The sequence below is a fragment of the Adiantum capillus-veneris genome, chromosome 11, assembly GCF_014529385.1.
Source record: "Adiantum capillus-veneris isolate H3 chromosome 11, ASM1452938v2, whole genome shotgun sequence".
NCBI classification, from domain to species: Eukaryota; Viridiplantae; Streptophyta; class Polypodiopsida; order Polypodiales; family Pteridaceae; genus Adiantum; species Adiantum capillus-veneris.
This window is the reverse complement of record NC_140941.1, coordinates 1,954,737-1,979,604: the sequence shown is the minus strand read 5'-3', so window position 1 is coordinate 1,979,604 and position 24,868 is coordinate 1,954,737. Positions and strand designations below refer to the sequence as shown.

General features: G+C 45.8%; 1 protein-coding gene across 1 annotated transcript in view; it reads right to left on the bottom strand.

The window, feature by feature from the left end:
• Positions 1 to 1,962: 1,962 nt before the first annotated feature.
• The window catches only part of LOC147446797 (sugar transporter ERD6-like 6), a 145,027-nt gene continuing 122,121 nt past the window's right edge, over positions 1,963 to 24,868 (bottom strand). Inside the window, exons 13-18 of the mRNA XM_086522777.1 lie at positions 3,367 to 3,429; positions 3,240 to 3,299; positions 3,023 to 3,082; positions 2,870 to 2,929; positions 2,663 to 2,777; positions 1,963 to 2,581 (exon numbers count right to left, since the gene is read on the bottom strand). Coding sequence (XP_086378903.1) covers positions 2,469 to 2,581; positions 2,663 to 2,777; positions 2,870 to 2,929; positions 3,023 to 3,082; positions 3,240 to 3,299; positions 3,367 to 3,429 — 471 coding nt within the window. The 3' untranslated portion in view covers positions 1,963 to 2,468. The remainder of the gene's footprint in view (positions 2,582 to 2,662; positions 2,778 to 2,869; positions 2,930 to 3,022; positions 3,083 to 3,239; positions 3,300 to 3,366; positions 3,430 to 24,868) is intronic.

The following is a 24,868-nucleotide window of genomic DNA, read 5'->3' as shown; positions in this document are numbered from 1 at the left end:
GGGACCAAAAAAGAGATGATTACAACAAGGTTTTCAGAAGAATACATATCAGTTTCAGTGAGGGAAGCTTCGACTTTGTGAGCTTTTGCAAGTAGAGCTTGACTCTCTGTTTCCTTTGCTTCCTCAAGCAAATGCAGGTGTTGCTTAAGCAACTCATTCTCCTTGATTAGCTCTTGGATATGCTCCTCCAAGATTGTAATCCGTGTATCTTGACGAGCGAAGGGGTCTTTTCATGGAGCAGCTACCATCGCAGGAAAACCCTTGCGGTTGTGGGTTGGGGTACTAGGGGAAGACATGATCCTAGTGCGTGTTGCAAACACAGATCAGAGCACTTTGTATGTTGTGGGCGAGACTAGCATTAGCCGGTAAGGCCCCTGTGTGAATGGTCGCTAGGCGGTCTTGGTTTCAAAACCAGACCAAACGCTGTCCGCTCGATGAGAAAGGCCGAGAGGGGCCTGCTAAAAATAATGGGCGACACCTGCAGGGAGAGCACCGAGAATAGAGGTACCGCAGGAGTTCTGTTGTCAGATGCACGTCATTGGCGAGTAGCCCTATGTGGATGGTCGTGCAAGTGTACACTAGAGCTCCGAAACCTAGCCAAGCCTGCAACTTGTCACCAAAGATGTGCGTCTTCCTGCTTATGATGCACGGCAACTGCTTATGATGCACGGCAACTGCTGCTTGGGTGGGGATGTGTTGAGAGGGTAACAACCCCGACCCCTCCCCCGCCCTCCCCCCCCCCAACACACACACACACACACACACACACACACACACACACACACACACACACACCCAGGGCTGCCCCTCACCCCAAGGGGAGACTGTGCAAGCAGGCAAAAGGTTAGGGCTAGGGTTAGAGAGAGAGAGAGAGAGAGAGAGAGAGAGAGAGAGAGAGAGAGAGAGAGAAATGAAATGAAATGAAATGTTATATTAACGTCTTCAAAAGGCCATAGTGACCTATGAGACCAGAAAGTTACAAGGTGGTGGATCTGATACAAAGTCAGAGTAACTAAATTACCTAACAACATTACAAAACAAAGATATATATTATGGGATTCTAGATTGGTCCATGTGAGCTAAGCCGAAAACTAAGCAAAAAAGGGCGGCTAGTTTGGATAGCTGAATCACAAAAGATCTAGCATCGGTCGTTGGCGAATCTCCTCAATTTCCTCCATGGTTAGTAGTTTGACCGGGCGTCGTGCATGCCTGGCCAACGTGCTCTGAATCTTTTGACGTAGCCTCCGTCGATGTTGTGTAGTCTTGCGCAGTCGTGGGCGCCTGGATTTCCCCAGTTCAATCACTCGGTCAATCAGTGTACCTCTGGTGTGTGTGTGTGTGTGTGTGTGAGAGAGAGAGAGAGAGAGAGAGAGAGAGAGAGAGAGAGAGAGAGATAAAATGTAATATCAACGTCTGCAAAAGGCCAAAATGACCTATGAGACCAAAAGGTTACATGTGGTGAATCTAATACCAGGTATGGGTACAAAAAGTACAAAGAACTGAAAAGAAAATAGTGGGTAGGGGTGGGGTGAAAGCTGAAACTAAGGGAATGAGAATGATGCTATGATAAGGAACCTAGATCAAGTATTCATCACTGTATGATTATGCATTCTTTGGACGATGGATTTTTGTCCAAAGGTGGCGATATAAATATTTAAAGCAGCTAGACATTTTCTTATTTTGCATTCCATCTAACCTGGTGAAGTTTGGTGGAAGTTCTGCATGATATAAGTACACCAAGGGATAAAACTGTTATTTCCTGAGAGACATGCCCTCGTTATGTTTGATGTTACTTGCTCCATTTCAGTTTGGCTGCCATATATACTTGAGAGTGTATTCATATCTTGGAGTTAAGTACGCAAGACAGAAGACTCACACACGATCTGTTTACAAATTGTCTAGAGTGCATGGTCCTATGTATGCAGCACTCAAAAGAGCTCAGTCAATAACACAAGTTCAGCATCAAGTTTAAAGCTCTCGCACAACATGATGAGCTTCTCTAGAACCATTCCGTTACAACAACGTCGTCTAGAAATTCATGACTCATGTGCCACTGATTCAATAGAATACAAAAAGCACAGGAAAAAAGAGGCTTATTTGATAGCAATTCTTTCTCAACAACCAAAGATTTAAAGAATTGTGTGGTCTCATTGTCGGATATGATCTATCAATGCAGGGATAGCACAGCTAAGCCCCCTATACCCACTACTAGGTGGGGTCAGTGTGAATCCAAAACATGCTGTACCCACTGCTAGGTGGGTCCGTGTGAATTCGAAACATGCTAAGTGCCGAAAAAGAACTTGCACTTGAAAGGAAAGGGCAAACTTGATCAATGTGCACCACATTCTGCTACCCCTTCACTCCTTCCATGCGCCAAATGATATAACTTCATGGAAGAGGTCTTGCTTGGCCGCCTTTACGTCCATACTGCAAGAGTGACTTCAGCATAATAGATTCTCTTTCGATTGTTATCTGAAATGAGCCTGGATTTCTTCTAGAGTTTTCCCCTTTGTTTCCGGAACTCGCAATGCCACAAATACAAGTGTAATTGCACAAATCCCCGCAAAGATAACAAACGATCCTGCCATAAACAGGATTCAGGACTCGTACCGAAGAAGAAAATTCTGATCCTACTAGTGTGCAAGATGGTCAAAAATGTCACCTGCTGAACTCCACTCGAGCATTGGATTGAAGCAGAGTGTAACAACCCAGCCTGCAAGCCAGTTCACAAGCGTTGCCAAACTTCCAGCTAACCCCTTCACATTGGAGGGAAAAACCTGTGCAGTAAGACATTGACAAAGTGAGGCTTCACTGCTCAGCATCCCACAAAACAAGACATGTTGAAAGTCCTAGAATCAGATCTTTTTACCTCAGACATCATGATCCATGGTATCGCTCCAAGTCCAAGAGAGAAACAGATGATGTACACCTGCGTAGTTGTGACACACACCAGCCTTTGTCAGAGAACCATACCCTTCATCAATCCTTTGAATGCATAGTCCAACCATCAACATGTAGATACCAGAAGACTGATAAGAGCCATGATTCCAACGAACGTTTGCAAAGAGGAGTCTGCATGGGCCTACAAAGCACCACCCTTACTAAGACCCAAAACGTTCCACAATAAAATCACCAAAAGATAACACAATGCATTGTGTCTAAGGTAGCCTCGCACAAAATACTTTTGATGCAGGTCCAACTAAAGAATTGTGAACAATCTAGGAACTTTCGCATAATACCTGTAAGTAGTAGGAGAGCCCTACAAGAAAACAAGTAACACACATCCCACCTGAGGACACCTGCACAAAATAAAGAAACGATTACAAGAGTTTTGCAAATGAGTGTAAAGCCATTTCAATTACTTACCATCAATAAGAGACGTCTCCCAGCTCTGTCCATAAGTATTGCTGAGACAGCAGTCATAACTACCTAATAAAAAAACACTCCAGTAAGCACCAACTAGTATGAGGAATTTTAAGCAATAATGGGGGGAGGCATGCATAGAAGCGCAAGATGCCATAACCATCAAAGAGAACAGACAAAGAAGCAACAAACAGAAGGCATACAAATTCAAGCATCAAGGGGAAACAAGCTGCACATTAGCAGCAAACAAGACATGAATATGTACATAGACATATACATCAGCTCATCAACTTAACATATATATACAAAAGCTTTGACAAAATCTACATATTCCAAAATTTCTAAGTTCCATAAAAAATGCAGTACAAATAAATGCATTAATCTAGCTCTCAGAACAATGCAAGCCACAATCGCATAGATCTTCGCTGGAGAATCTTAAGACATGAGAAAAATCCATGCTTTAAAAGACCATAGTGTGGCTCGAGATGCTTAAGTTGACCCTCGAAGACTCTGAAACATAGAGCCTCCATAAAGACCAGAGGGCAAGGCTACCGATAATCTCCCATCTGAGGTCTCGGCACTGGAGGTCGCTCTCGAGAAGACAGGCATAGGGCACTAGTGAGGTCGCCCAGCCTAGACCTGATAGCCAAGCTGGCCTGCTCTGCCTCAAAACAGCCCTCCGTTTCATAACCAAGTGCTGACCCCAAGATAGCTAGCCATGCCGCTGCCCCCTAAGTGAAACTCATATCTGCAAGAATGAATACCATCATGGGAAGTATCCCGAGCCATATCTATTGTGCCAATGGGCACTCCGATAAGAAGGGGATGCTGCACCCAAAGCACACTCAGGGGTAGCCCTTATAAGCTAGTCCGACTCCTACCTCTGCCCCTTTCCGTGCAGCCAGCCACTGAAGAGCATCGTTACCCGGAACACAACATTGGAACGTGGAACATGGAACAGAAACGGGTATGAATTGCCATTCTCTGTTACGGATACTCATGTCTAAAACACGGAATGCAGATTCAAAATGGAAACAGAGAATGGAAGCATGAAAATGACCATTCCCTGTAACTATGGGAAAAAGGTAATCCTGCTAATTGGAGAGAATTGTGTGCAAGGAACCGAGGGAAACTCCTTGATGCTGAGTTATGAGAAACAGAAACCCCGAAATGGAAACAGCCAAGATTTTGAGGGTTGAAACGGTGGTACAGCCAAAGTGTGTCGACCATAGAAGATGTCATGGGTAGGTATGTGCAGGCTAGCAGAAGCATGGCAAAGGGCTAGAGCAGTTGTAAAGCTCATAGGCAGACAGGTGGCAACAGAAACGTACGGCTAATGCGGTTTATAGGCCAAGGAAGGCTCCAAAAGGGGCTAATTTGGGGAGCAGGAGAAGGAGGTTTCATGTGCAGTCTTTGGGCCCAGAATGTAGAGCTTGAAGTGATGAAGGAGTAGGTCCAGACGGCTCATCAAACCGAGCTACGGAGCCCAAGTTATTGGAGTTTGGAGGTGCAATGCGTTGCAGATTCTTGCCAGAGAGGGCAGATGGGGACATGTGGCCCAAGTGGATGTCAGTGTATAGGCGTGTAGTGCTCGATTTATGGAGCATACCCATCTTTTCAGATTACCAATCAGAGCTACGAATTGCTGCATATGGCCATTTCAAGTTTTGTCAGGGGCTAGGTTAGTGTCCACCTGACCACACGGGGAGTCGCACCATCTTGTGGTTGCAACAGAGTTCGAGAAGGTGTTGTGCGATGTACCGAGCTAGCAGGAGTTGACTATGCGTCAAACGGAGCCCGGAGTAGAAAGTTACAGCAGTCGAAAAGTTGGGTGCATGGGGTGTACGCGGTGGCGCGTGGGGTGGTGCGGTGGTGTTTTGCCCAGCCGGTGGCAGATGGCGGCGGCCCTTGACCAGTGCGGGCGGGAACGGGTGTCGGCCCGGCACGATGACGTGGCAGGATATGGGGCTCGATCCCGCGCCCACTAGAGACCCAAATTTTTTGAAGGTAAGGGTGCCCCCCTATCGCTAGAGCTCGGGTAGAGGAGTGTCTCGCGGCAGATGACAAGAGAGAGAGAGAGAGAGAGAGAGAGAGAGAGCCGGACAATCCCGCCAATGGAGAGAGGGAGAGAGAGTTCAAAGAAGCCCAAAAAAAACAAGTGCAAGGAGCAAGTAGGCGGCCAAGTCGGGCGGACAAAGCAATGTGCGCACCATGCATTGGTTGCCCAAAAATGAAGCATGCCAAGTGTAAACAATGCACCAAATACCACAGTGAACTCAAAGTTAAATGCACGAGTAGTTTAGGACCCCATTTTTTTCTTTTTTGGGATTAAGTCATGCCTCTAAAAGAGGATGCACATGAATTTTTAAGGGCTTTTTTTGCCAGAGAGAGTTATTGAAGACCTGCAAGCCTGTGTATTGGAAGCTTTCCATTGGAGCTGCAAACTTGGTTGTAATATCTCCTTATGCAATACTACTAGGCCTTTGCCCCTCTTTCTCGTGTTGCTTCTCCCCATTCCCCTCCTTTTCTCTCGCTCTTGGTGTGCTTGTCAATGCTTGCGGTAGGGTGTGCCTGCAGCATGAAGCATGTTACAAGAGGGTAGAATCAGGGTGTTTTGTGAGCCGGAAAGGGTGAGTTGAGCGGTATAGGTGCATTAGTGTTGAGTGGTGTTTCTGCAGGGTAGGAGATTGTTGTTCTGTGTGCAAAGGCGGGTCTGTTAGTGCAAATTAGCCAATTTGAAGGTGTTATTTGAGAGGTTAGGGGTGTTGTGGATACCCTGGGCTATAGGGAGGCTTTGTGTTGTGTGTCGAGTGTGTACTTCATTCCCCCTCTCCATCTTCTGGTGCCCCCAGGGAGGAGCAACCGATTGCTCGTTGGTTTTGCACAAAGAAAGGTATTTCCATCAACGAGAGATGGCATCGCGCAGTTATGGACCAGTTTTCACCGGAGAAGATGATCCGGAAGAGTGGATGGCCGATTTCGAGTTGTATATGCTATCACGATTCACTACATATGCCAAATGAAGATAACAAAATGCAAACGATTCCGCTGATACAGGGAAGAGCAAAGACATGGTTCTATGCCCTGGAAGGAGAGCCAAGACTTATGTGGCCGACATTACGGGCCCGTTTTCTGCATGGTTTCCGTAAAGAGGTGTCTCCTATTGATCTGGACACAAAGTTGAAGAATTTGAAGCAAGATGTGAACGAGGAGTTCGGTGTTTTCCTCGGCCGTTTCGAGGAATGCTGGAGGAACTTTGCAATTGCCATGCAATTGGCTAATGTAGGTGAGTACTTCCATTTGGAAAAATTTATGGCTTGTTTGCATCCCAAAGTTCATGAAAAGGTGGATTTCAAGGGTCCGGAGAATTACAACGGGGTTATTGCTATTGCACGAGCAAAGAGCCAAAAAATTAAAAAGAAGATTGAGCGAGGTGCGTTGGGATACGAAACTATGGTTCCCAATCCTACCTCAAGTCCGAGGAAAGTAGTTCAAGTGGAATCAACCTAATCGTGGGGTATCAACCGTTCCTCAACAATGGATACGTCAGTTTTAAGTGTTATGAACAAAGGCCAAACAAGGACAGAAAGAGACACAGCTAGGCAATTGCCTGGTAGGTGTTATAATTGCGGAGAGGAGGGCCATTATGCTCCAGATTGCCCTCACCGGCCGAGGGAAAGGGGCGGTATGTATCCTCTGTTTGCTCGAGGCAAGGGTCAAGCGCAGTTTAATGGTCAGAGGGAGCAACAAGCAGTCGAAAACCAAGTACAGGCAGCTCCGTCAGATAATGATGAAGTGCAAAGGGTTGATATTATTGGTGTTGACAGGCAGGAAGCTCATATTATGGCTAACAAAAGAGCAAGAGGCGAAAGAGAGACCGAGACAGAACGTGAAACTAGAGCAAAGAAGGGTAAAGAGAAGGTGAAAGAAGGTCGAGAGCAGCCAGAGCCAAGCAAGAGAAGACGAAGACGAAGAATTACACAGAAGGATTTTCAGTGGGGGCGTGGGAATCCTGAATATGATCTGGTAAGAGATGTTCAAAATCAAAAAGCTAACATCAATTTTGGGCAACTGCTCGCATTAAACCCTAAATTAAGGAGGCAGTGGTCAACCAATGTCAGTGTAAGGCTTCCCCGAGTAGAAGAAAACATGCATGCAGTACAGAATCTAGCCTTTAGGGTGGGGAGTCCGACTGATGTGCTTCTAGTGGTGGAAGTTTTGCTTGAAAAAAAGAAGCATGTGCAAGCCTATATTGATGATGGTGCCCAGGTCTTGTGATCACAGAGTCTGCTATGAGGGATATTGGTATTACAGATGTTGTGAGGTCCAATGTGCGAATGAGGATGGCCAACCATGCCAAAGCTCGGTGTTTAGGAGTGGCACACGATGTGAAGGTAAAGGTCATGGGAATTGAATGCTTAATTGACTTTTTTGTCATGAAAGCAAGTGAAAATGCTTATCCAATTATATTGGGGAGGCCATGGTTGCTGGCAATTGGGGCCAAGTAAGATTGGGAGAAGGGGTATTTACCTTGCTGGATCGAGAAAATGGAGGGCAAATCGTGTTGGATCTGAAGACTAAGGAGAGCCGCTTTCATCCAGAGCAGCTGGGGTGATAACAGGGATTCTAGCACCAGTTATGAATATGAAACCGAGTCGACTTATGATGAAGGGTCCACCAATGTTGAAGAGGAAGAAAGCGATGAAGACTTATTGAAGCTGGATACAGATTTGTTTCGAGTCACCATAGGTTCTGCCAGTGCAAGTAAAGGTATGGAGCGAATAGGAAGCTTCCCCCTGCGAATACTCTCTTGTCTCACAGTGTCTGGATCTCCTCCCACCGTGCGTAGAGGAAGGCTAAGAGCTTGTGCACGTGATCTAGTCACACGACGATCCACGCTATCAAGCTCTCTATGCAGCTCTCTGAGAATCTGCTCCTGCTCGTCTCTAATCTGTCGGTCCACCTCCTCTGGTCTAAGATCATCTACCATTTTCAGCTCTGTCGCATCCACCTATTGAAGAGTAAAATAAAGTTTAAATGGCTTATTTATGGCATATGCTTGCAGGTTTAGTTTAAAGTGGCCAACATTGAGATAATTTACCGGTTTGGGTTGCCCCAAAGAATGGTTACTCCGCACGAGCCTCATGGACTTGCTGACGATGTCGACGACGATGAGGACGATGACGATACGGGCTAAAATCTGAAAACGCTAATGGCTGAAATCTGCAAATCTTTATCTCCTGAATTCTGACTCTATGTCGATGACGATGGCGATGACGACGAGGTGACGACGACACGCTGAAAACGCTGGTTTCAGGTGCTGAAAACGCTAGTTTTGTCTGGAAACATTGGACAGCAGGGCTGAAAATCACAATTTCAGTAGGCTGAAAACGCTACTATACTGAGGCTGAAAAATGCAATTTCAGCAACTGCAAAAACGCTGCTGAATATTGCTGCTTGTTGGTGCTTGTAGAAGGATCCAAAAACGTTAGGCTTGATCTTGATGACAAACGCTAGGCTTGATCTTTGGTCTGTTGGCTGGAAAACGCTAGGTTGGTCTAGCCGGGGGAGTCTTGCTGAGAAAGTGCTTTGGACACCAGTCCCTGCTGCCTCTTCTGCAAGAGAGTGCTAGCGCTAGGTTTTCTTATATACATGCTTGTCAAATTTGCCCTACGCGGTTTCCCAACAAAGTCACTTATTAATTAATAAGTGAAAAATGGCTAAAATAGGAAAAATAGGTTTTCTGCACTGTAAAATGCTCTTGATGAGTTCTGATGGTAATCTGATGATCATGATGTGTGCAACCAGAGGATATGCATCTACTCTAAGTGCCTGGACATGCACGGTCTGCAAACACTCACAAAAGTGTCAGAACATTTCCTAAGCTAGGCTAACTAAACTGAACTGAACTGAATCCATGTCATGAAGTAGCTTGTCCACGTATACATAAGGTTAGATGTGCACGTGGCATCCCCTCCTTTTCAAAGTGAGGTACTGGTACCGAACTGTATGGCGTCGAGGGAGATCGCCAACAACATCTGAAATCTTGGAAAGGACTCTTCACCGGCCCACTCTGATGTGTGGGTCGCGCGATACTTGAACTTCATAAAGGTCTACAACGCTTGCTTCTTTGGGCCGCGTCGAAAGCGACGCAAAGTCATTTGTGGCTCTTTCAATGCTTCAACTTCGTCTATAGTCATGCGACTACCTTCTTCAAGAATCTCCGAGGATGAAAATCCATGAAACCACTTTCCAACACATCCCCATTCCATGTAAAGCGACTGGAAAAATTCTAGTCTTCTTTAAAAAATGTGCATGCAATGTAGATGAACACAGAGACGGAGTGCCAAACCATTCATCAAACACACGCAAACAATGGGGTCGAAACTTGTCTTTCAAGCCCCAAGTCACCCACATCCAGCTCTCTAAGCATCTCATCTGAAATGTCATAGAAGATTGTATGAGAGTTTCTCGTTCGGGCATTGAACTAGGAGGATAATATCACCATCCCTAGAAAACTCCCATATATCATCATCTAGTATAGAGAAAGGCGATTGTCCTCTGGGTGGAGTATATACTGACGTACTTGGGGGGAAGTAACATATGGCAATGTATAGAAATCGACCTGTGTCAACTTTGAGCCTCACCCACATGTATCTAGCATGATCATCTCTCCGTACAATATGTAGTAGTGGCTGTAACTCCTCCCTAAACAGCACTGCTACTCCTCCTGAACCTCTACTCCCATGCTCAGATCTCGCGACTGTCCTGTGGGTTGTCTCGCATATGTATCCCACCACATGTGGCATAAGCTGTCCACGTGCCTGATGAGTCTCTAAGAAGAAAACAATGTCCCTGTCTCTGAAACTGTTCTCAAAGGCACCAACGTCCAACCTCATAGATCCATTACAACTCCAAGTAGCCATCCTCAGTGTGGTCTCATAGGTCTTACATCATCATGTAGAGTACCGCTCTACAATCACCACTCGACCATCTCTATAAAAGGCCGTTTTTCCCTTCTCCCTTGCCGCAGTAATCTCTGGCATTACCTTCTCATATGCGCAAGCTATGAGAGAGTGAGATCGTCACCGAGGAAAATACCTGTCTTCTTGAGAGTAGGCCTCTTTTTAAAGAATTTCTTCTTCTCTTCCAAGGAGGGGAAGCATAGTATGAGAGCTCTCTATTTTGAAGATTCTCCCATGCAATCACTCTTCTTGCCCACTCTCCAAGCCTTTGTGTGTGAAGGCTTGTCCACCCCCATCATGGATGTGATGATTGTGACCTCTTTTTCCACATTGTTTATGTCCTTGAGGCCGGTTACCCTCACACGTAGAGCCTACATCCTCCTCCTTTGTTCCTCTTCGAGGGTCATGTTAATAAGAGTCGATGTACAAGGAGCTTCCTTACCTTTCCCTTTCTTGGTGACCTCGCTCTAAGATCTGCTGTGATGAATGCTCCTCTGGCTCTCCCCTGGCTAGTGTAAAGAAATCTCTGATCTGTCTCTGAGACTGTCTCTCCCCTGATGTCCTCAACAAGCTCTCCCTAAGTCTGTGCAGCTCTAGTAGAAACAATCCGAGACATCTCTGATCCTCGTATCTCATGACTCTAGAAAATGGTCCAAAACCCTTTCTGAACAGACAGTGGAAGCAGCCTCGTATCTCATAGTACGTCGGACAATGACATGTGTAGTGCAGCTCTGTCTCTGGCTCTAAGCGACATATCCTGGCTCCTACTGGTACTCCTCGAAATCGGCCAGTCTCAATCTCAAGCTGATGTGAGGATGTGTGTATCTGCCTAATAGCGCATCGTATCCCATGAGTTAAGTGCGTATCCAAGCATGAGGGCCTAGTAACAAAACCGTCCTCTGTGAGTTGGAGAAGATTCTCTCTGTAGAAGACCATCTTCGTGCCCAACTCCAGTGTCGGTTGTATCCATGTGCTCCTAGTATCTAGCTGAATTAGATCCTGACGTATGAGTCTGGTGATCTCTGTCCATGTGAGAGATAGGGAGGGTGCATCCAGGGAGTACTGAAGCGGAGGCAATCTATCCATGCTGAAACCATGTGATTGAAACCACGTTGTAATCTGTCCATACCAACATGTTGTATCGCCTTGTAGCGCTAGTTTTCGAGATGACTCCAGGGCAAGCCGAGCATATCTGTCTTTGGGGAGGTCCCATAATCTGTGTAAAAAGGATATTGATCTAGTCAATGCCTCGACCACGGGGGGGGGGGTAGCTCGGCTCGGATAATCTCATGCGGCAATGAGACCTTAGCCCGAATCATTTGAACGATTATAAAGACCAAAGGCCTCCCCATATATCTCCATCCGTCTGTCCTACCACATCTCCCATGATGGTCTACTCAAGATCCCCATACCTGAACTTCGTAGAGCATAGTTGGAGTCACTAGAGTGTCAAAAAGCCAGAGCTTTGTTCGCGGTTCCACATGCGAACACATCCTCTCCAATCCTCCCAAGGTTGCATAGGCTCTCGTCAATCTAGTCTCTGATGCTCTCCTCAATGTAAACACCGGTCCACTGAAGACTACCCCAAGATAGGTGTATGCATCTATGTACTCCACAGTCTCCTGGCCATACATAAATATGGGTGCTTACCTCCTGACCCACTGTGATGTGGTGTTGAACACCATAATCTTGGTTTTCCCAAGGTTGACAGAAAATCCACTACCACGAGCAAATGTGTGTGAAGCATCTAAATGGCGTTGCATCCCCGTTGGAGAGTCAAAAATCAACACAATATCATCAGCATATAGTAACAACGGAATCCATGTCCCTGCTAGCTGAGCCCATCTATCTCCCTGTTGCTCTACATAGTCTGAAAACTCATCCACATACATACCAAAAAGAGTCGGAAATAGGGGGCATCCCTTCTTCACTCCAACAATGGAGTGGACCATGTCAGACATTCCCTCAGTAGTGAGTACTCGCCCCATCATTGTCCTGTATAAAGCCAAAATACCCCATATTAGCTCTATAGGCACACCCATGTCCTATAGTCTGCGTATAAGTCTGTCTCTTGGCACTGTGTCAAAAGCTTTGCGGAAATCCACAAGGCTACAATAGATCCTCTTGCCATGGTGTCTACCCTCCTCAATAATAGCTCTAAGTGTCAGAATCTGGTCAAGAGTGGAGAAACCTCTCCTGAATGTTGCTTGCCCTGGTGCTCCTATGCCCTCTCACTCTGCCCATCTATTTAGCTCCTGCTCAAGAACGGATGCATACAGCCTTTCCAATGTGTGACCAACCATTATGGTGCGATAATTCCCGGTAATCATGGGATCTCCTGACTTGAAAATAGGCACAATTGTAGACATACTCCAAGTCTTAGGAAAGCCTTCATACATGGCTCGATTAAACATCATAGCAAGAAGCTCTGCAAGCATATCTCTGGCATGAGAGAGAGAGAGAGAGGAGATTCGACACGGCATGGCATAGTTCCGCGCTGAGATGCACTCCCCCAACGACTGGTGCCCCTTCTCCGTATTTCTTTAATATTATGCTTCAAAGGTACAATGTCCAAGGGTCCTCTCTCAGTGCTCCCAAGCTGCTATGAGAAAAGTGAGGTCGCCCTCGGCACACTTATAAAGGCCCTTGGTCTATCCCAAAAGTGGTTACATGAAAAACTTCAGTTTTAAAAGCAATTGGACCAAAAGTTCGTGCCCCACAAGCATCCACACAAATCGCAGAAATCCGTACAATTGCCACGTCATCAACCTCTACGGAATTTGTAGGTCCTGTTTTTTAAGGATTTTGGGCCCCTCAGCAAAACTCTGATAAGTTGGTCGGTTGAGGATTTTAAAACCTAACCCGATCTATCCTTTGGGCCACTGCGCTAGGATCCGTAAGCTGGTGAAAACTTCTTCTCCTTCTTCCATTAGGGCTTGGGCCCCTCGCCTGCCCGTTACGCCAATCCACGTCATTGATTTGTGATAGCAGAGGTATACTAAGTGAGCAGCAGAGCTAGGGAGATCCAGGAGGCCAGGATGAGGGGATGCTCCCATTGATTTGTGATAGCAGAGGTATACTAAGTGATCGAGCAGCAAAGCTAGGGAGATCCAGGAGGCCAGGATGAGGGGATGCTCCCATTGCCGGAGGAGGTTGCAGAAGAGGATCGAATCTATATTGGCGACACTTAGGAGACGCCCAATGCAGACTATCACCATGGAGGACATCGACACAATCATGCACCGACCAATGCAAGCCATCTCTGAATTCCGATACACAAATCCACCATTTTGTATCTATTCTTTGAGATACACATGCACCTTTTGTATATGTAACCCTCATGCTCTTGATAGCCACCTTTTACAGCTCTAGTAGTGTTTCTGTTTAGTTAGTTTCTTTCTTTTTATCCAGACCTTGTATTAGATTCACCATGATGTAACCTTGGGTCGCATAGGGCATTTTTGCCTTTAGAAGACGTTAATATAACATTTTATTTCATTTCTCCCTTGTGTGTTTTTCCTCCGTTGCACACTTTGACATGGTATCGAAGAACTAGGCTTCTCTTGGGCACGTCTTACATCGCCCTTTATGCTTTAAACTTTAAAGCGTTTCTAGCACTTGCGAGCTCCCCATCTCCACAAACCCCCCCCCCCCAACAATAACAACAATACACGCACTTTTTTTTTGTGTAATTCTTGTTGATAATTTACAAGTGGGAAACCTAAAAGCAAGGAAAACCCACGAAAAAGAAGAGATACAAAAAGCGGAGCACCGTGAGGCTTCGAGGGCTAGAAACAGTCAAAGTAAATCCTGTAGGCATCAAGAGTAATGTCTCCAACATCATAGGCAGAACGCAGAGCTTGACCAAGCAACAATTTGAAGCAGGGAAACGGGTCAACATCAGTGCCTTGAAACATCAAGAGGTTGCGATGGTGCCAAATGGCCCACAGAGCCCAAAATCTGATCCAACCGAAAAAGACCGTAAACTGAGACTGCAGGGATTGAAGCATCTTAAACAGCCAAAATCGTCTGTGAAAAGTTTCGGAAGGAAAATGGAGTCGAAGAGCAGCCAACACCTGTCGAATGAAGCATCTGAAGTAGCAACAACCCCACTTCATGACATCCAATACAACGAGAAGGCGCAATATGCCGTGCATGCAATAGGCTGCCAACAGGTAGAGCACCCACCAAGCAACGCCACAAGAACATATGTTCCTTCAGAGGGAGATGACTCTGCCAAATGTAGAGAATGTGCGTTTCCACCATAAGGATGACTTGGAGAGAGACCACAACTCATTACCATGATGCACAATCCACGCATCAAATTGCAAGAGGGCATAAACATTGCAAGCTGAAATGCATTCTAGGCTTGTATCAGCAAGATTCCAATCAGAGCAGCGGGAGTCCACATTTATAGGAGGATTAGGTGAGAGATCAGTAAACATCCTACGAATCTCCCACCAAAGAGGAGAATAATGGAGTCCCAATCGAAACCGAGATGCCGCTCACAGAACGAAAGAACATGACCCGTGTTGTCCACCACGTGATGTACCTGGCATATTCCTTTTTGAGAAAGAAAATATGCCTGGAGAGGAGACCGCTGGACCAATTTCGAAGAGAGCCTTGCTCCAATGGAGGCTCTCCAATCGAAGGAGAGGATTGACGACCATGCCATTCCAACTGCGAGGTGATAACCTTCCAATCAACAATGAGAGACCAAGTAGTAAAGGGACAGCCAGGAATGTGCCCTCCAAGCTTCCCAAAAATAACTTCCCGATATGTTGGCTGCCAATGACCAAAGGATAGTGTGACAATATGTGCACACAAAATGTGATACCATGAGTGTCCAGGGTTGTTGTTGTTCCACCAAGACTGGAAATAGCGTAGCTTTCCGATCCAGAACATGACTTCGCAAATCCAAAATATTCAGCCCTCCAAGGCACTTGAGAGAACACGACTGGTCCATACATAACAGCCGGAGACCCTTCCTGTGAGGCCAGGTGCGCCCAAAATGCTCCAAAATACTAGACATAAGGGACTCCAAGCACAACCAAGACCAAGATAACGAAGGAAAACAAAACTGTACATAAGCCATGAGAATGCACTCAACATTCCTGAGACACACATGTAGTGGCCAAGTGGACAATTTCCAATAAGCCCAAAATCTGACCCACATAAAGAAACTGCAAACTGTTGTGCAAAAGGCAGGAGAATGCCAAAGCCAAAACCGTTTGTGGAAGACCATGGAGGAACCACATACAATCTGATAAACGGCGAAGGAAAATCCTAATAATGCAGCAATCCCAAAGCAGGTGACTAATAGTCTCTTCTGTAGTCGAACAAAAACACCGAGAAGAGCAGACATGACATGTATTGGAAAAAGTGCCAACCGAGAGAACTCCAAGCAAGCATCACCAAAGAAACAATGGCTCCTTCATAGGCAAGCTCTACCAGATGGCACAGAGTGGCTTCTTCCCCCAGGTGTTAGACTTGTGCATCAACCATTAGGCATTCCATTGATTAGCAAGCCAAGGCCGCGGCAGAAGAAGAGCATAAACCCGACTAGCAGAAATGGCCTCAAAAGGCGCATCCCGGAAACTCCAATCAGACATGCCAGTACGATAGTACCATCAGCAAATTGCGGAATGGGCAGAAAGTCAGTCAACATACTTTGGAGCTCTCTCCAGAACGGGCACTACTGCACACCCAATCCAAAATGGCGAGCAGCCAAAGGAGACTGAAGAGTGTAGCCTGCCTCATCAACCACATTACCAACTACGCGAAGGCCACGACGAGAGAAAATATGCCTGGCGAGGCGAACGGTCAACCAAAGTAAAAGGAAACGCGTAACTCCAATGAAGACTCTCTTGGCGAAGCGAATTCCCTACGTACTGCCATGCCATGATAAACGAATTGTAACATCTTTCCAAGCAAAAATCAAGCTGGAAGTAAAAGGGCATCCAGGAATGTGGCCTTTCATCTTGCCAAACACTACCTTCCAAAGAGAGGGTTGCCAATGACCAAAGGAGGAAGTAACCACATACTGACATAGGTAGGCAAGCATAAATGTCCAAGGCTGAGTTGGTTGCACAGAGCAGGCAACAACATGGCTTTCCTGTCGATAACATGCCTACGCATGTCCAAGATATTGAGACCACCTAATCACTTAGGAGTACAAAGTTTCTCCATTGAAATTAAACAAAAACCTTTTTTGTGAGCATGTGATCGCCACAAAATAGCCGACATAAGAGAAGCGAGACAATGCCAAGGCCAATGCAACAAGGGCAAATAGAATTGAACATAGGCCATCAAGATACTTCAAACAATTCGCAAGCGAACATGTAATGGCCATGTGGGCAATTTCCAATAATGCAATTTGGCATTCAAGCATTGCATAACGCAATCCACCTTTTGAGCATGAGTGATATTCCATCCAGTTGGATACCCCAGATGCCTGCTAATCACATTCAGAGGAACAGTCTCTCCTAACCATAGCCAATTATGCCAATCACAAGAATCAAGCAGTAGAAGCTTCGATTTGCGGAAATTGACTCTAAGACCAGCCGCAAGACCATACAGTTCCAGAGCATCCATAATCACTTGGACATCAGCCTGGCAATTGCGATGCATAAACAAAGAATCGTTTGCATAAGCCTACCCAATGAAGGTCTCACCCGAAGGTAAGCGCAAGCCATGAAGACAACCATCAGAAGTCAAGTGATCAAGATACATCAAGAAGGGATGTGTGGCACTGGCATATAACAATGCACTAAGGGGACAACCCTGCCTAACCGAACAACCAAGAGGCCAAGGTTCGTGAGTTCACCTTTAAGAATCCCCGAGGACGTACGATGAGCATACAAGAAATAAATGATAGTCTTCTTGATATCAACTTGCATTACAAGAACATCCTGCTACCGTGTATTTTGCATATTCCATGCCAACCAGAATATTAGCCAAGTTGTCAGTGATTTGGCGGCGAGGAATGAACCCAAAATGAGCCTGGCGGAGTCCTCTGAGAAGGTGATCTTTAATCCGATTCACCAACATCTTAGCCAATATCTTGTAATATCTTGTAAACGACAGGCATCAAAGTAATTGGCCGCCAATGAGAAAATTGCTCACACAATGCTTGCTTTGACAACAATTAAGCAACCCCTCTTTCCAGGATGCTGGCAAATCTTGTTTCTCCCATGCCACATTCAACATAAAAAGCAAAGGCTCTTTAAGAGTCTTCCAGAAGGAAAGGAAGAATTCCACAATAAACCCATCCCAGCCAAGGGATCGCCAACGGCCCAATGCAAGCAATGCACAATGCAATTCCGAATCAATGAATGGTTCTTCAAGACATTGGGCCTCTTGAGAAAAAAGAATTGGATGCACATGAGAGAGCAACACTTGTCGTGCTTGACAAACTGTCGTGGAGGGCTGAGGAGCAGCAAACACCAGCTTATAATAAGCGACCATGGCATTTGCAAGTTCCTATTTGGATGATGTCCAAACACCTGAAGGAAGCATGACGCGCTTAATGTCCTTAGAGACCCTCGAATGATGCAAATGCTTAAAAAATTGTTTCGAGGCACAACCTTTGTCCATAAAAGCCCGTTGACAAGCATGCGTCTGCCATTTATCAAGTTTCCGTTTGTCATTATGTTGTATACATACACGAGCTTCACACAACTCCAACATTTCAGATTCAAACAAAGGCTGTGAGTCAATCAAAACCTGGAGCCGGTGACAAAACTGTTTGGCAGCATCAACATTCCCCCGAATCCAATGTATATACTGCCTACCATAGTCTTGAATAGCACACTGCAACTGCATAACAAACAAATCAAGCGACGTGAGGATCAAGATGCTTGTGAACTAGCAAGGGGAACAAGATCCAAAATCATTTCTCGAAACGCCTCATGAGTAAGATAAACATTGTTGATATACAAGCACTTCCGAGAAAGAGGTCGATCTAAGTCAACAACACACGGTGATGATCTGATAGATACAAGGTGTAGTCCAACCTCGTGTCACATCCAAAATTGTCATACTGTTGTAAACTGAGTACATACCATCGATCCATGAATCAAGCATCTGTACAGAAGCAAGAAAATGGTCCAATGCTTGCCTCTCAGCATTCACCATATCTGAACTCCCTGCGGTGCTATCATGCATAACTCGAGTATTGTTAAAATCACCACAAAGGAATGCATTGGAGTTCCATGGATAAGAAGAGATCTCTCGCCATAAGGCGGCCCTTTTCAAAGAGGTTGCATATGCATATACGCCTCCAAATTCATAGATCTGACCATTCAACAAGCATTGCACAACCATCCATCGACCACATGGATCGTTATGCACTAGAACGATGCACAAGAACTGGCTGAGGCTCATGACGAACCATCATCGATAGTCCCAAGTAACCATGCAAGCCAGCATACGCAATCCAATAGCCCCCAGAGTAAGAATATTGACCAACAAACTCGTGTTGATTGTGTTCTTGCAAAACAACTATATCTGCCCTACATGTTTTTACATAATGCTAGGTTAGCCGCCATTTATCAAGGTTGCATAACCCACGCACATTATATGAGATGCATCTAATGCGATCATACATGAGAAATCATATGTACAGGTGGCCAAAGAACATAGGAAATTAAGTAGGCGTGCCCATGGGCACATTCTCCTCCACTCTATCCGTACCAGGACTGATCCGCTGATTCAATGCAGAAAAAATAACCACAAAATTGTCATGCAAGATGGAGTCTGCACCAATCAGCACATCTTTGTAAGAGAGCATCACTTTTTCCCATGAATCAATCAATGTGTGATTATCATTACATGGAAGTTTCTTGAACGACACATTCTTGTTAGCATTGACAAGTGGAACATAATTCCAAGAGGAGGGTGCAACGCGAATCTTCACTACCTTTTTAGGCACCACCCAAGCGCCACCATCATTGGACCCAACATTTTTACCCTTTACAGAACATTAGTAATGGACATTGGGAGCCACATTAGTAATGGAGACTCCATTTTGCTTAGCCTCACTGTTAGATTTACCCATAGATACAACAGTACATGAAGGAACCGCTGAAGGAGGGGGCTGCATGTAAGGTGCAACGCAATGAATGTTGAACTTTGCTCAAGATGAGTGCTCCAAACTGTGCTCAAGGTTCCTTTTACTTATGGAAGGGAGAGCCTTCCGTTCCTTTAGTGAGAGAGTGCAATGGACACAAACAAAGTGAATGGACACTGTGAATGAAAGTGCATGAGTCTGAGAGATAGAGAGAGAAGAGAATACGGCACCAGAGATGTCGTAAAACCCTCGTCCGAAGGCCCCACTCTCTATTGCGAGAGCGGTCTACTTATGATTGCACAAATCTCTACAATGCTTGGACTTGCCGACGATGTCGATGACGAGACGGGCTGAAATCTGCAAATCTTTATCTGCTGAACTTTGACTCTATGTCGATGGCGACGATGCGACGCCGACGCGCTGAAGACGCAAATGCTGAAATTTGCGTTTTCCGGGCTGAAACTGCAAACTTCGATGGATCCCACCGTGCGGCGAGGAACTGCTGTGGGAAGGTGAGATCTGTGAGGTTCGAAACTTGTTCTGCGAGTGCTAGAGGCTGAAAACTGAAAACGCTGATCTTATGGCTGATTCTGTCGAGATGATCTGCAAAAACACTGAGGTTGATCTGCAAACCAAAAACGCTAGGGCTGAAATTGGTCCTGCTACTGCTGCCGGTTGTCCTGCAAATGCAAAACGCTAGGCTTCTTGATGGGTCTTGCTGCTGTCGGGGCAGATCTGATGTGCAACAATCACCAGGCTGCCTGTAGAAGAAAACGCTAGATCCTTGCAGATGCAAAAACGCTAGCCTTGCTGATGGGGGAGAGGGGGGTCTTGTTGAGAAGTTGCCTGTTGAACGGTGCTCCTGCTCCCTCTTCTGCCAGAAAGTGCTGGCGCTAGGTTTCTATTTATACAAACTTAGCGAAATTGCCCTACCTACTTTCCAGCAAAAGTCACTTAAAAATAATAAGTGAAAAATGTCAAAAATAGGGAAAATAGGCCTATGCACTGTAAAAATGCTATTGATGGGATCTAACTGGAATCTGATCGTCATGCTGTGTGCAACCAAAGGATATGCATCTAATCTAAGTGTCTGTACATGCACGGTCTGCGAACAGACTCACAAAAAGTGCCTTATCACTTCCTATTCTAGACTGACTTGACTAAACTGAACCCTTGTCATGCTGTAGCTTGTCCACGGACACACAGGGTTGGATGTGTCACGTGACATCCCCTCCTTTTCAAAGTGAGGTACTGGTACCGAACTGTATGGCATCGAGGGAGATCGCCAATAGGGTCTTGAATCCTAGGAAGGACTCTTCGCCGGCCCACTCTAATGCGTGGGTCGTGCGATACTTGAACTTCATAAAGGTCTGCAACGCTTGCTTCTTTGGGCCGCGCCGAAAGCGACAGTCTTCTGTGGCTCCTTCAATGCTTCAACTTCGTCTAGAGTCATGCTTCTTCCTTCTTCAAGAATCTCCAAGGCTGAAAATTCCTGAAACCACTTCCAACACAAAAACATGAACATACCCATTCCATGTAAAGTGACTGGAAAAAATCTTGTCTTCCTAAAAGATTGTGCATGCAATGTGGATGAACAAATAGACGGAGTGCCAAACCATTCACCACACACACGCAAACGATGAGATTGAATCTTGTCTTGCTGATCTAAACTAATCAACAGTGGCAATTCACAACGGAAATGCCCATGCTTGGTGCTCAAACTTTCTTGTGCTCTTTTGGAAACTGTGTCATTCCAAGGAAGAGACATAGAATGTGAGTTCCTTGGGTGCAAACATTTCATCTTTTCATGAGTAATCTGCATACATCCGTGCAATGAGTGAAACGTGCTCAATATGTCATGCCGAGGAAAAGGTATCACATATAGACGATGACTAAAATACAAGAAACGATCACGAATGAAAAACTCGAACAATGCGTGCTGACTAATCATGCGAACACATAATACTTCCTGTAAGGGTTCTTTGGACCTAGGCTCGAGAGCCAACATCAATTCGTCGTGTTTGATTGAATCTGCCTAGAGGGGTGTTGTGAACCTCGACTCGAAAGCCAAGATCGATTCTTCGTGATTGATCGAATCTGCAATGAGGTTAGCTTCACTAGAAAAAGAATCAACTAACCCATTATCCTTGTGAACAATCACATCGTGATCATACAAATCATCATGCTTGTCATTATCATCCAAATCAGCATGCTTATCATTGTCATTCAATTCATCATGCTTATCATCATGCAAATCCTGTGTCATGCTTGGGAGAAGAAGAGACTAAGAGAGTCTCCTTTTCCTGATTCTGTGCAAACTGCGCCTCCACAATAGAAAAAAGTCGCCACAACTCTTTCATGTATTAGTCGCCCTTCTCTTGTCTTGCTTCGTTCTCGCGATCAAATTGTGCTTGTCTTACTTTGGCTTCCAAGCGTGCTTGCTCGCGCTCACACGCTATTCTTTCTACTGTTCTTGCTTCGCGTTCTAACTTCCTGTCCATCATCATCTTGTCAAAAGCCTCCATAGGAGTTAGTGCAATCCTTGTCGTAGATGGGGAAAGGGGAGGGTTGGAAAAACCTCCTGGTGGGGAAAATTCTTCTTCGCCTCTCTCATGCTCATCACCTCTAAGGTAAGTATCCATTCCGCTTCGAGTGATGACCATCCACTGAAGTCGTGGGTTCTAGTGGGTTATTGTGGTCTTGGGTTCTTAAGTTCACCAAGAACTTGGGTTCTTGCGGGTCTTGGTTCTTGGGGGTTCTTGAGTTCTTGAGGTTCTTGAGGTTCTTGAGGTTCTTCTTTCGCTTGCAATCTGTGTTAGAGAAGGATCTTCTCTTCACCCGAGTTCTTCTCTTTCCCGCGGGCACACCCCTTGGCGGCCTTGCACTCACACCAAGGTTGCTTTCCCCACCTCAAGTCGATTGGCCGGCCGCTAAGTGCACGTTCCGCTCTCAATGAGTGAAAAGAGACCTCCTCCGAAGGACCCACTCTCTATGGCGAGAGCGGTCTACTTATGATTGCACAAATCTCTACAATGCTTGGACTTGTCGACGATGTGGACGACGATGTGGACGACGATGAGGACGACGAGCTGAAATCTGAAAACGCTAATGGCTGAAATCTGCAAATCTTTATCTGCTGAATTCTGACTCTATGTCGATGGCGACGATGCGATGACAACGCGCTGAAACCGCAAATGCTGAAATCTGCGTTTTCCGGGCTGAAACTGCAAACTTCGATGGATCCCACGGTGTGGCGAGGAACTGCTGCGGGAAGGTGAGATCTGCGAGGTTCGAAACTTGTTCTGCGAGTGCTAAAGTCTGAAAACTGACAACGCTGGTCCTATGGCTGATTCTGTCGCGATGATCTACAAAAACGCTGAGGTCATCTGCAAACCAAAAACGCTAAGGCTGAAATTGCTCCTGCTGCTACCGGTTGTCTTGCAAATGCAAAACGCTAGGCTTCTTGATGGGTCTTGCTGCTGCCGGGGCTGATCTGCTGTGCAACAATCACCAGGCTGCCTGTAGAAGAAAACGCTAGGTCCTTGCAGATGCAAAAACGTTAGCCTTGCTTATATGGGGGGGGGGGGGGGGGGGGGGGGGGGGGGGGGAGGGGTCTTGCTGAGAAGTTGCCTGTTGAGCGGTGCTCCTGCTGCCCTCTTCTGCCAGAAAGTGCTAGCGCTAGGTTTCTATTTATACAAACTTAGCAAAATTGCCCTACCTACTTTCCAACAGAAGTCACTTAAAAATAATAAGTAAACAATGTCAAAAATAGGGAAAATAGGCCTATGCACTGTAAAAATGCTACTGATGGGATCTAACTAAAATCTGATGGTCATGTTGTGTGCAACCAGAGAATATGCATGTATTCTAAGTGTCTGGACATGCACGGTCTGCGAACAGACTCACAAAAGTGCCAGATCACTTCCTATGCACGGTCATGCTGTAGCTTGTCAACGGACACATAGGGTTGGATGTGTCAGGTGACACCGCAAAACCGGTTCAGGGCATTTGGATTGCATGTGTCCAAATTTACCACATCAGAAGTATGAATTTACAAATTTGCGCCATTTAAGTTTGAATGGACGCGTGCCCACCCATGGGTCCCCGGAATCAACCATAATGTCTTCAGAATTGGTTTATCTGTATCCCAAAGTACGCAAAACCTATTGGTGTTCGCGTCCAATTTGGGAGGGCACACCACCTTCCCAAGCTGTGCAACCAATAGCAGTAGAAAGTGTCTCCATGTGCGAGGGAAATCAACAATTTCTACCCACACCAAGCATTTATGGTGGATAAGACTTTGATGTCAACGCCCACTGCAAAATATGGGTCATCTGCGTGTCAAATAGAGTGGAGACGGGCTTCGGTATCCACCAACAGGAGAACATAAAAACCACAAGCACCAAAGCAGACACGACGGACAGGCTGAGCTTCGAGGAGAGCATTGACCCATTGCCCAACATCATGCACAGTAGGCATTTTCCTCGGGAAAAACAAGATAAATGCATTCATAGCATACTGCGCGATCGGGTCCATGAGGTCTTGCACTGGAATATACACTTCGAGAACAGGTGTCATGCCATCACAAGCTTTCCAAGCCTCCTCAAAATCCTCATATGAACAAGTTTTGATCTCAGAAGTGGCTTCCAAAAAATTCCCCATGCCTTTCCGACACTTCAAGACGCACTAAGATTCAGACATAAAGTAACAAAGCCCAGCCAAGAGCAAATTTCTAGAGAAATGTGGACACCAAAGGAGTTTTTCGGTTCTATAGACGTTTATCTCTGTACAGAAACCTCAGGGAAAATGTACATGAATCCACAACGGGCGTACATCCCCAATAGCAAGCCAAGCTCTGTACACGTGACAACTCTAGCAATTGAAGCTTTTACACCTGTCCTATTTCACTCTGATAACTCTAGCATCCAAACTCTGTACACTTGTAAAACCCTTACTGCTGCTTTTCCCTGTAGATGCGATGACATACTCGAGAGCTTAACACACACACACACACACAGAGGAGGGGGGGAAACCTGTACAAGAGCCACTGAGGGCTGGCTGCACAAGGGGTTAAGAGCTACACAGGAATTGCAGAAATCAAAGGAAAAGCAGGGCACACAAAGGGCTGCCTGCGCCGAGGAAATGCAGGTTGCGCAGAAGCTGCAAGACGTGCAAGAGCAAGTGTGCAGGAATTCGTCCTCCCACACACACACACACAATCTCTGCCTCTGAAGGTCCACACACACACATGCACAAGCCTGCCCATTTTTCCGATACCTCGACTTTTTCCCTTGTGACTTTGTCTTTGTCTTCTTGTTCTTGCAACTTACAGATTTCAGACAGGTTTCCTCCCTGCTCCATCACCTTCTGGGTCAATTCATTGCTCTTAACACCCGTCCTTTACTTTGCTGCCAGCTCTTGACTTGGGTGTTCTGTGTGAACAACCAAATACCATTTCACTATCGGCGTT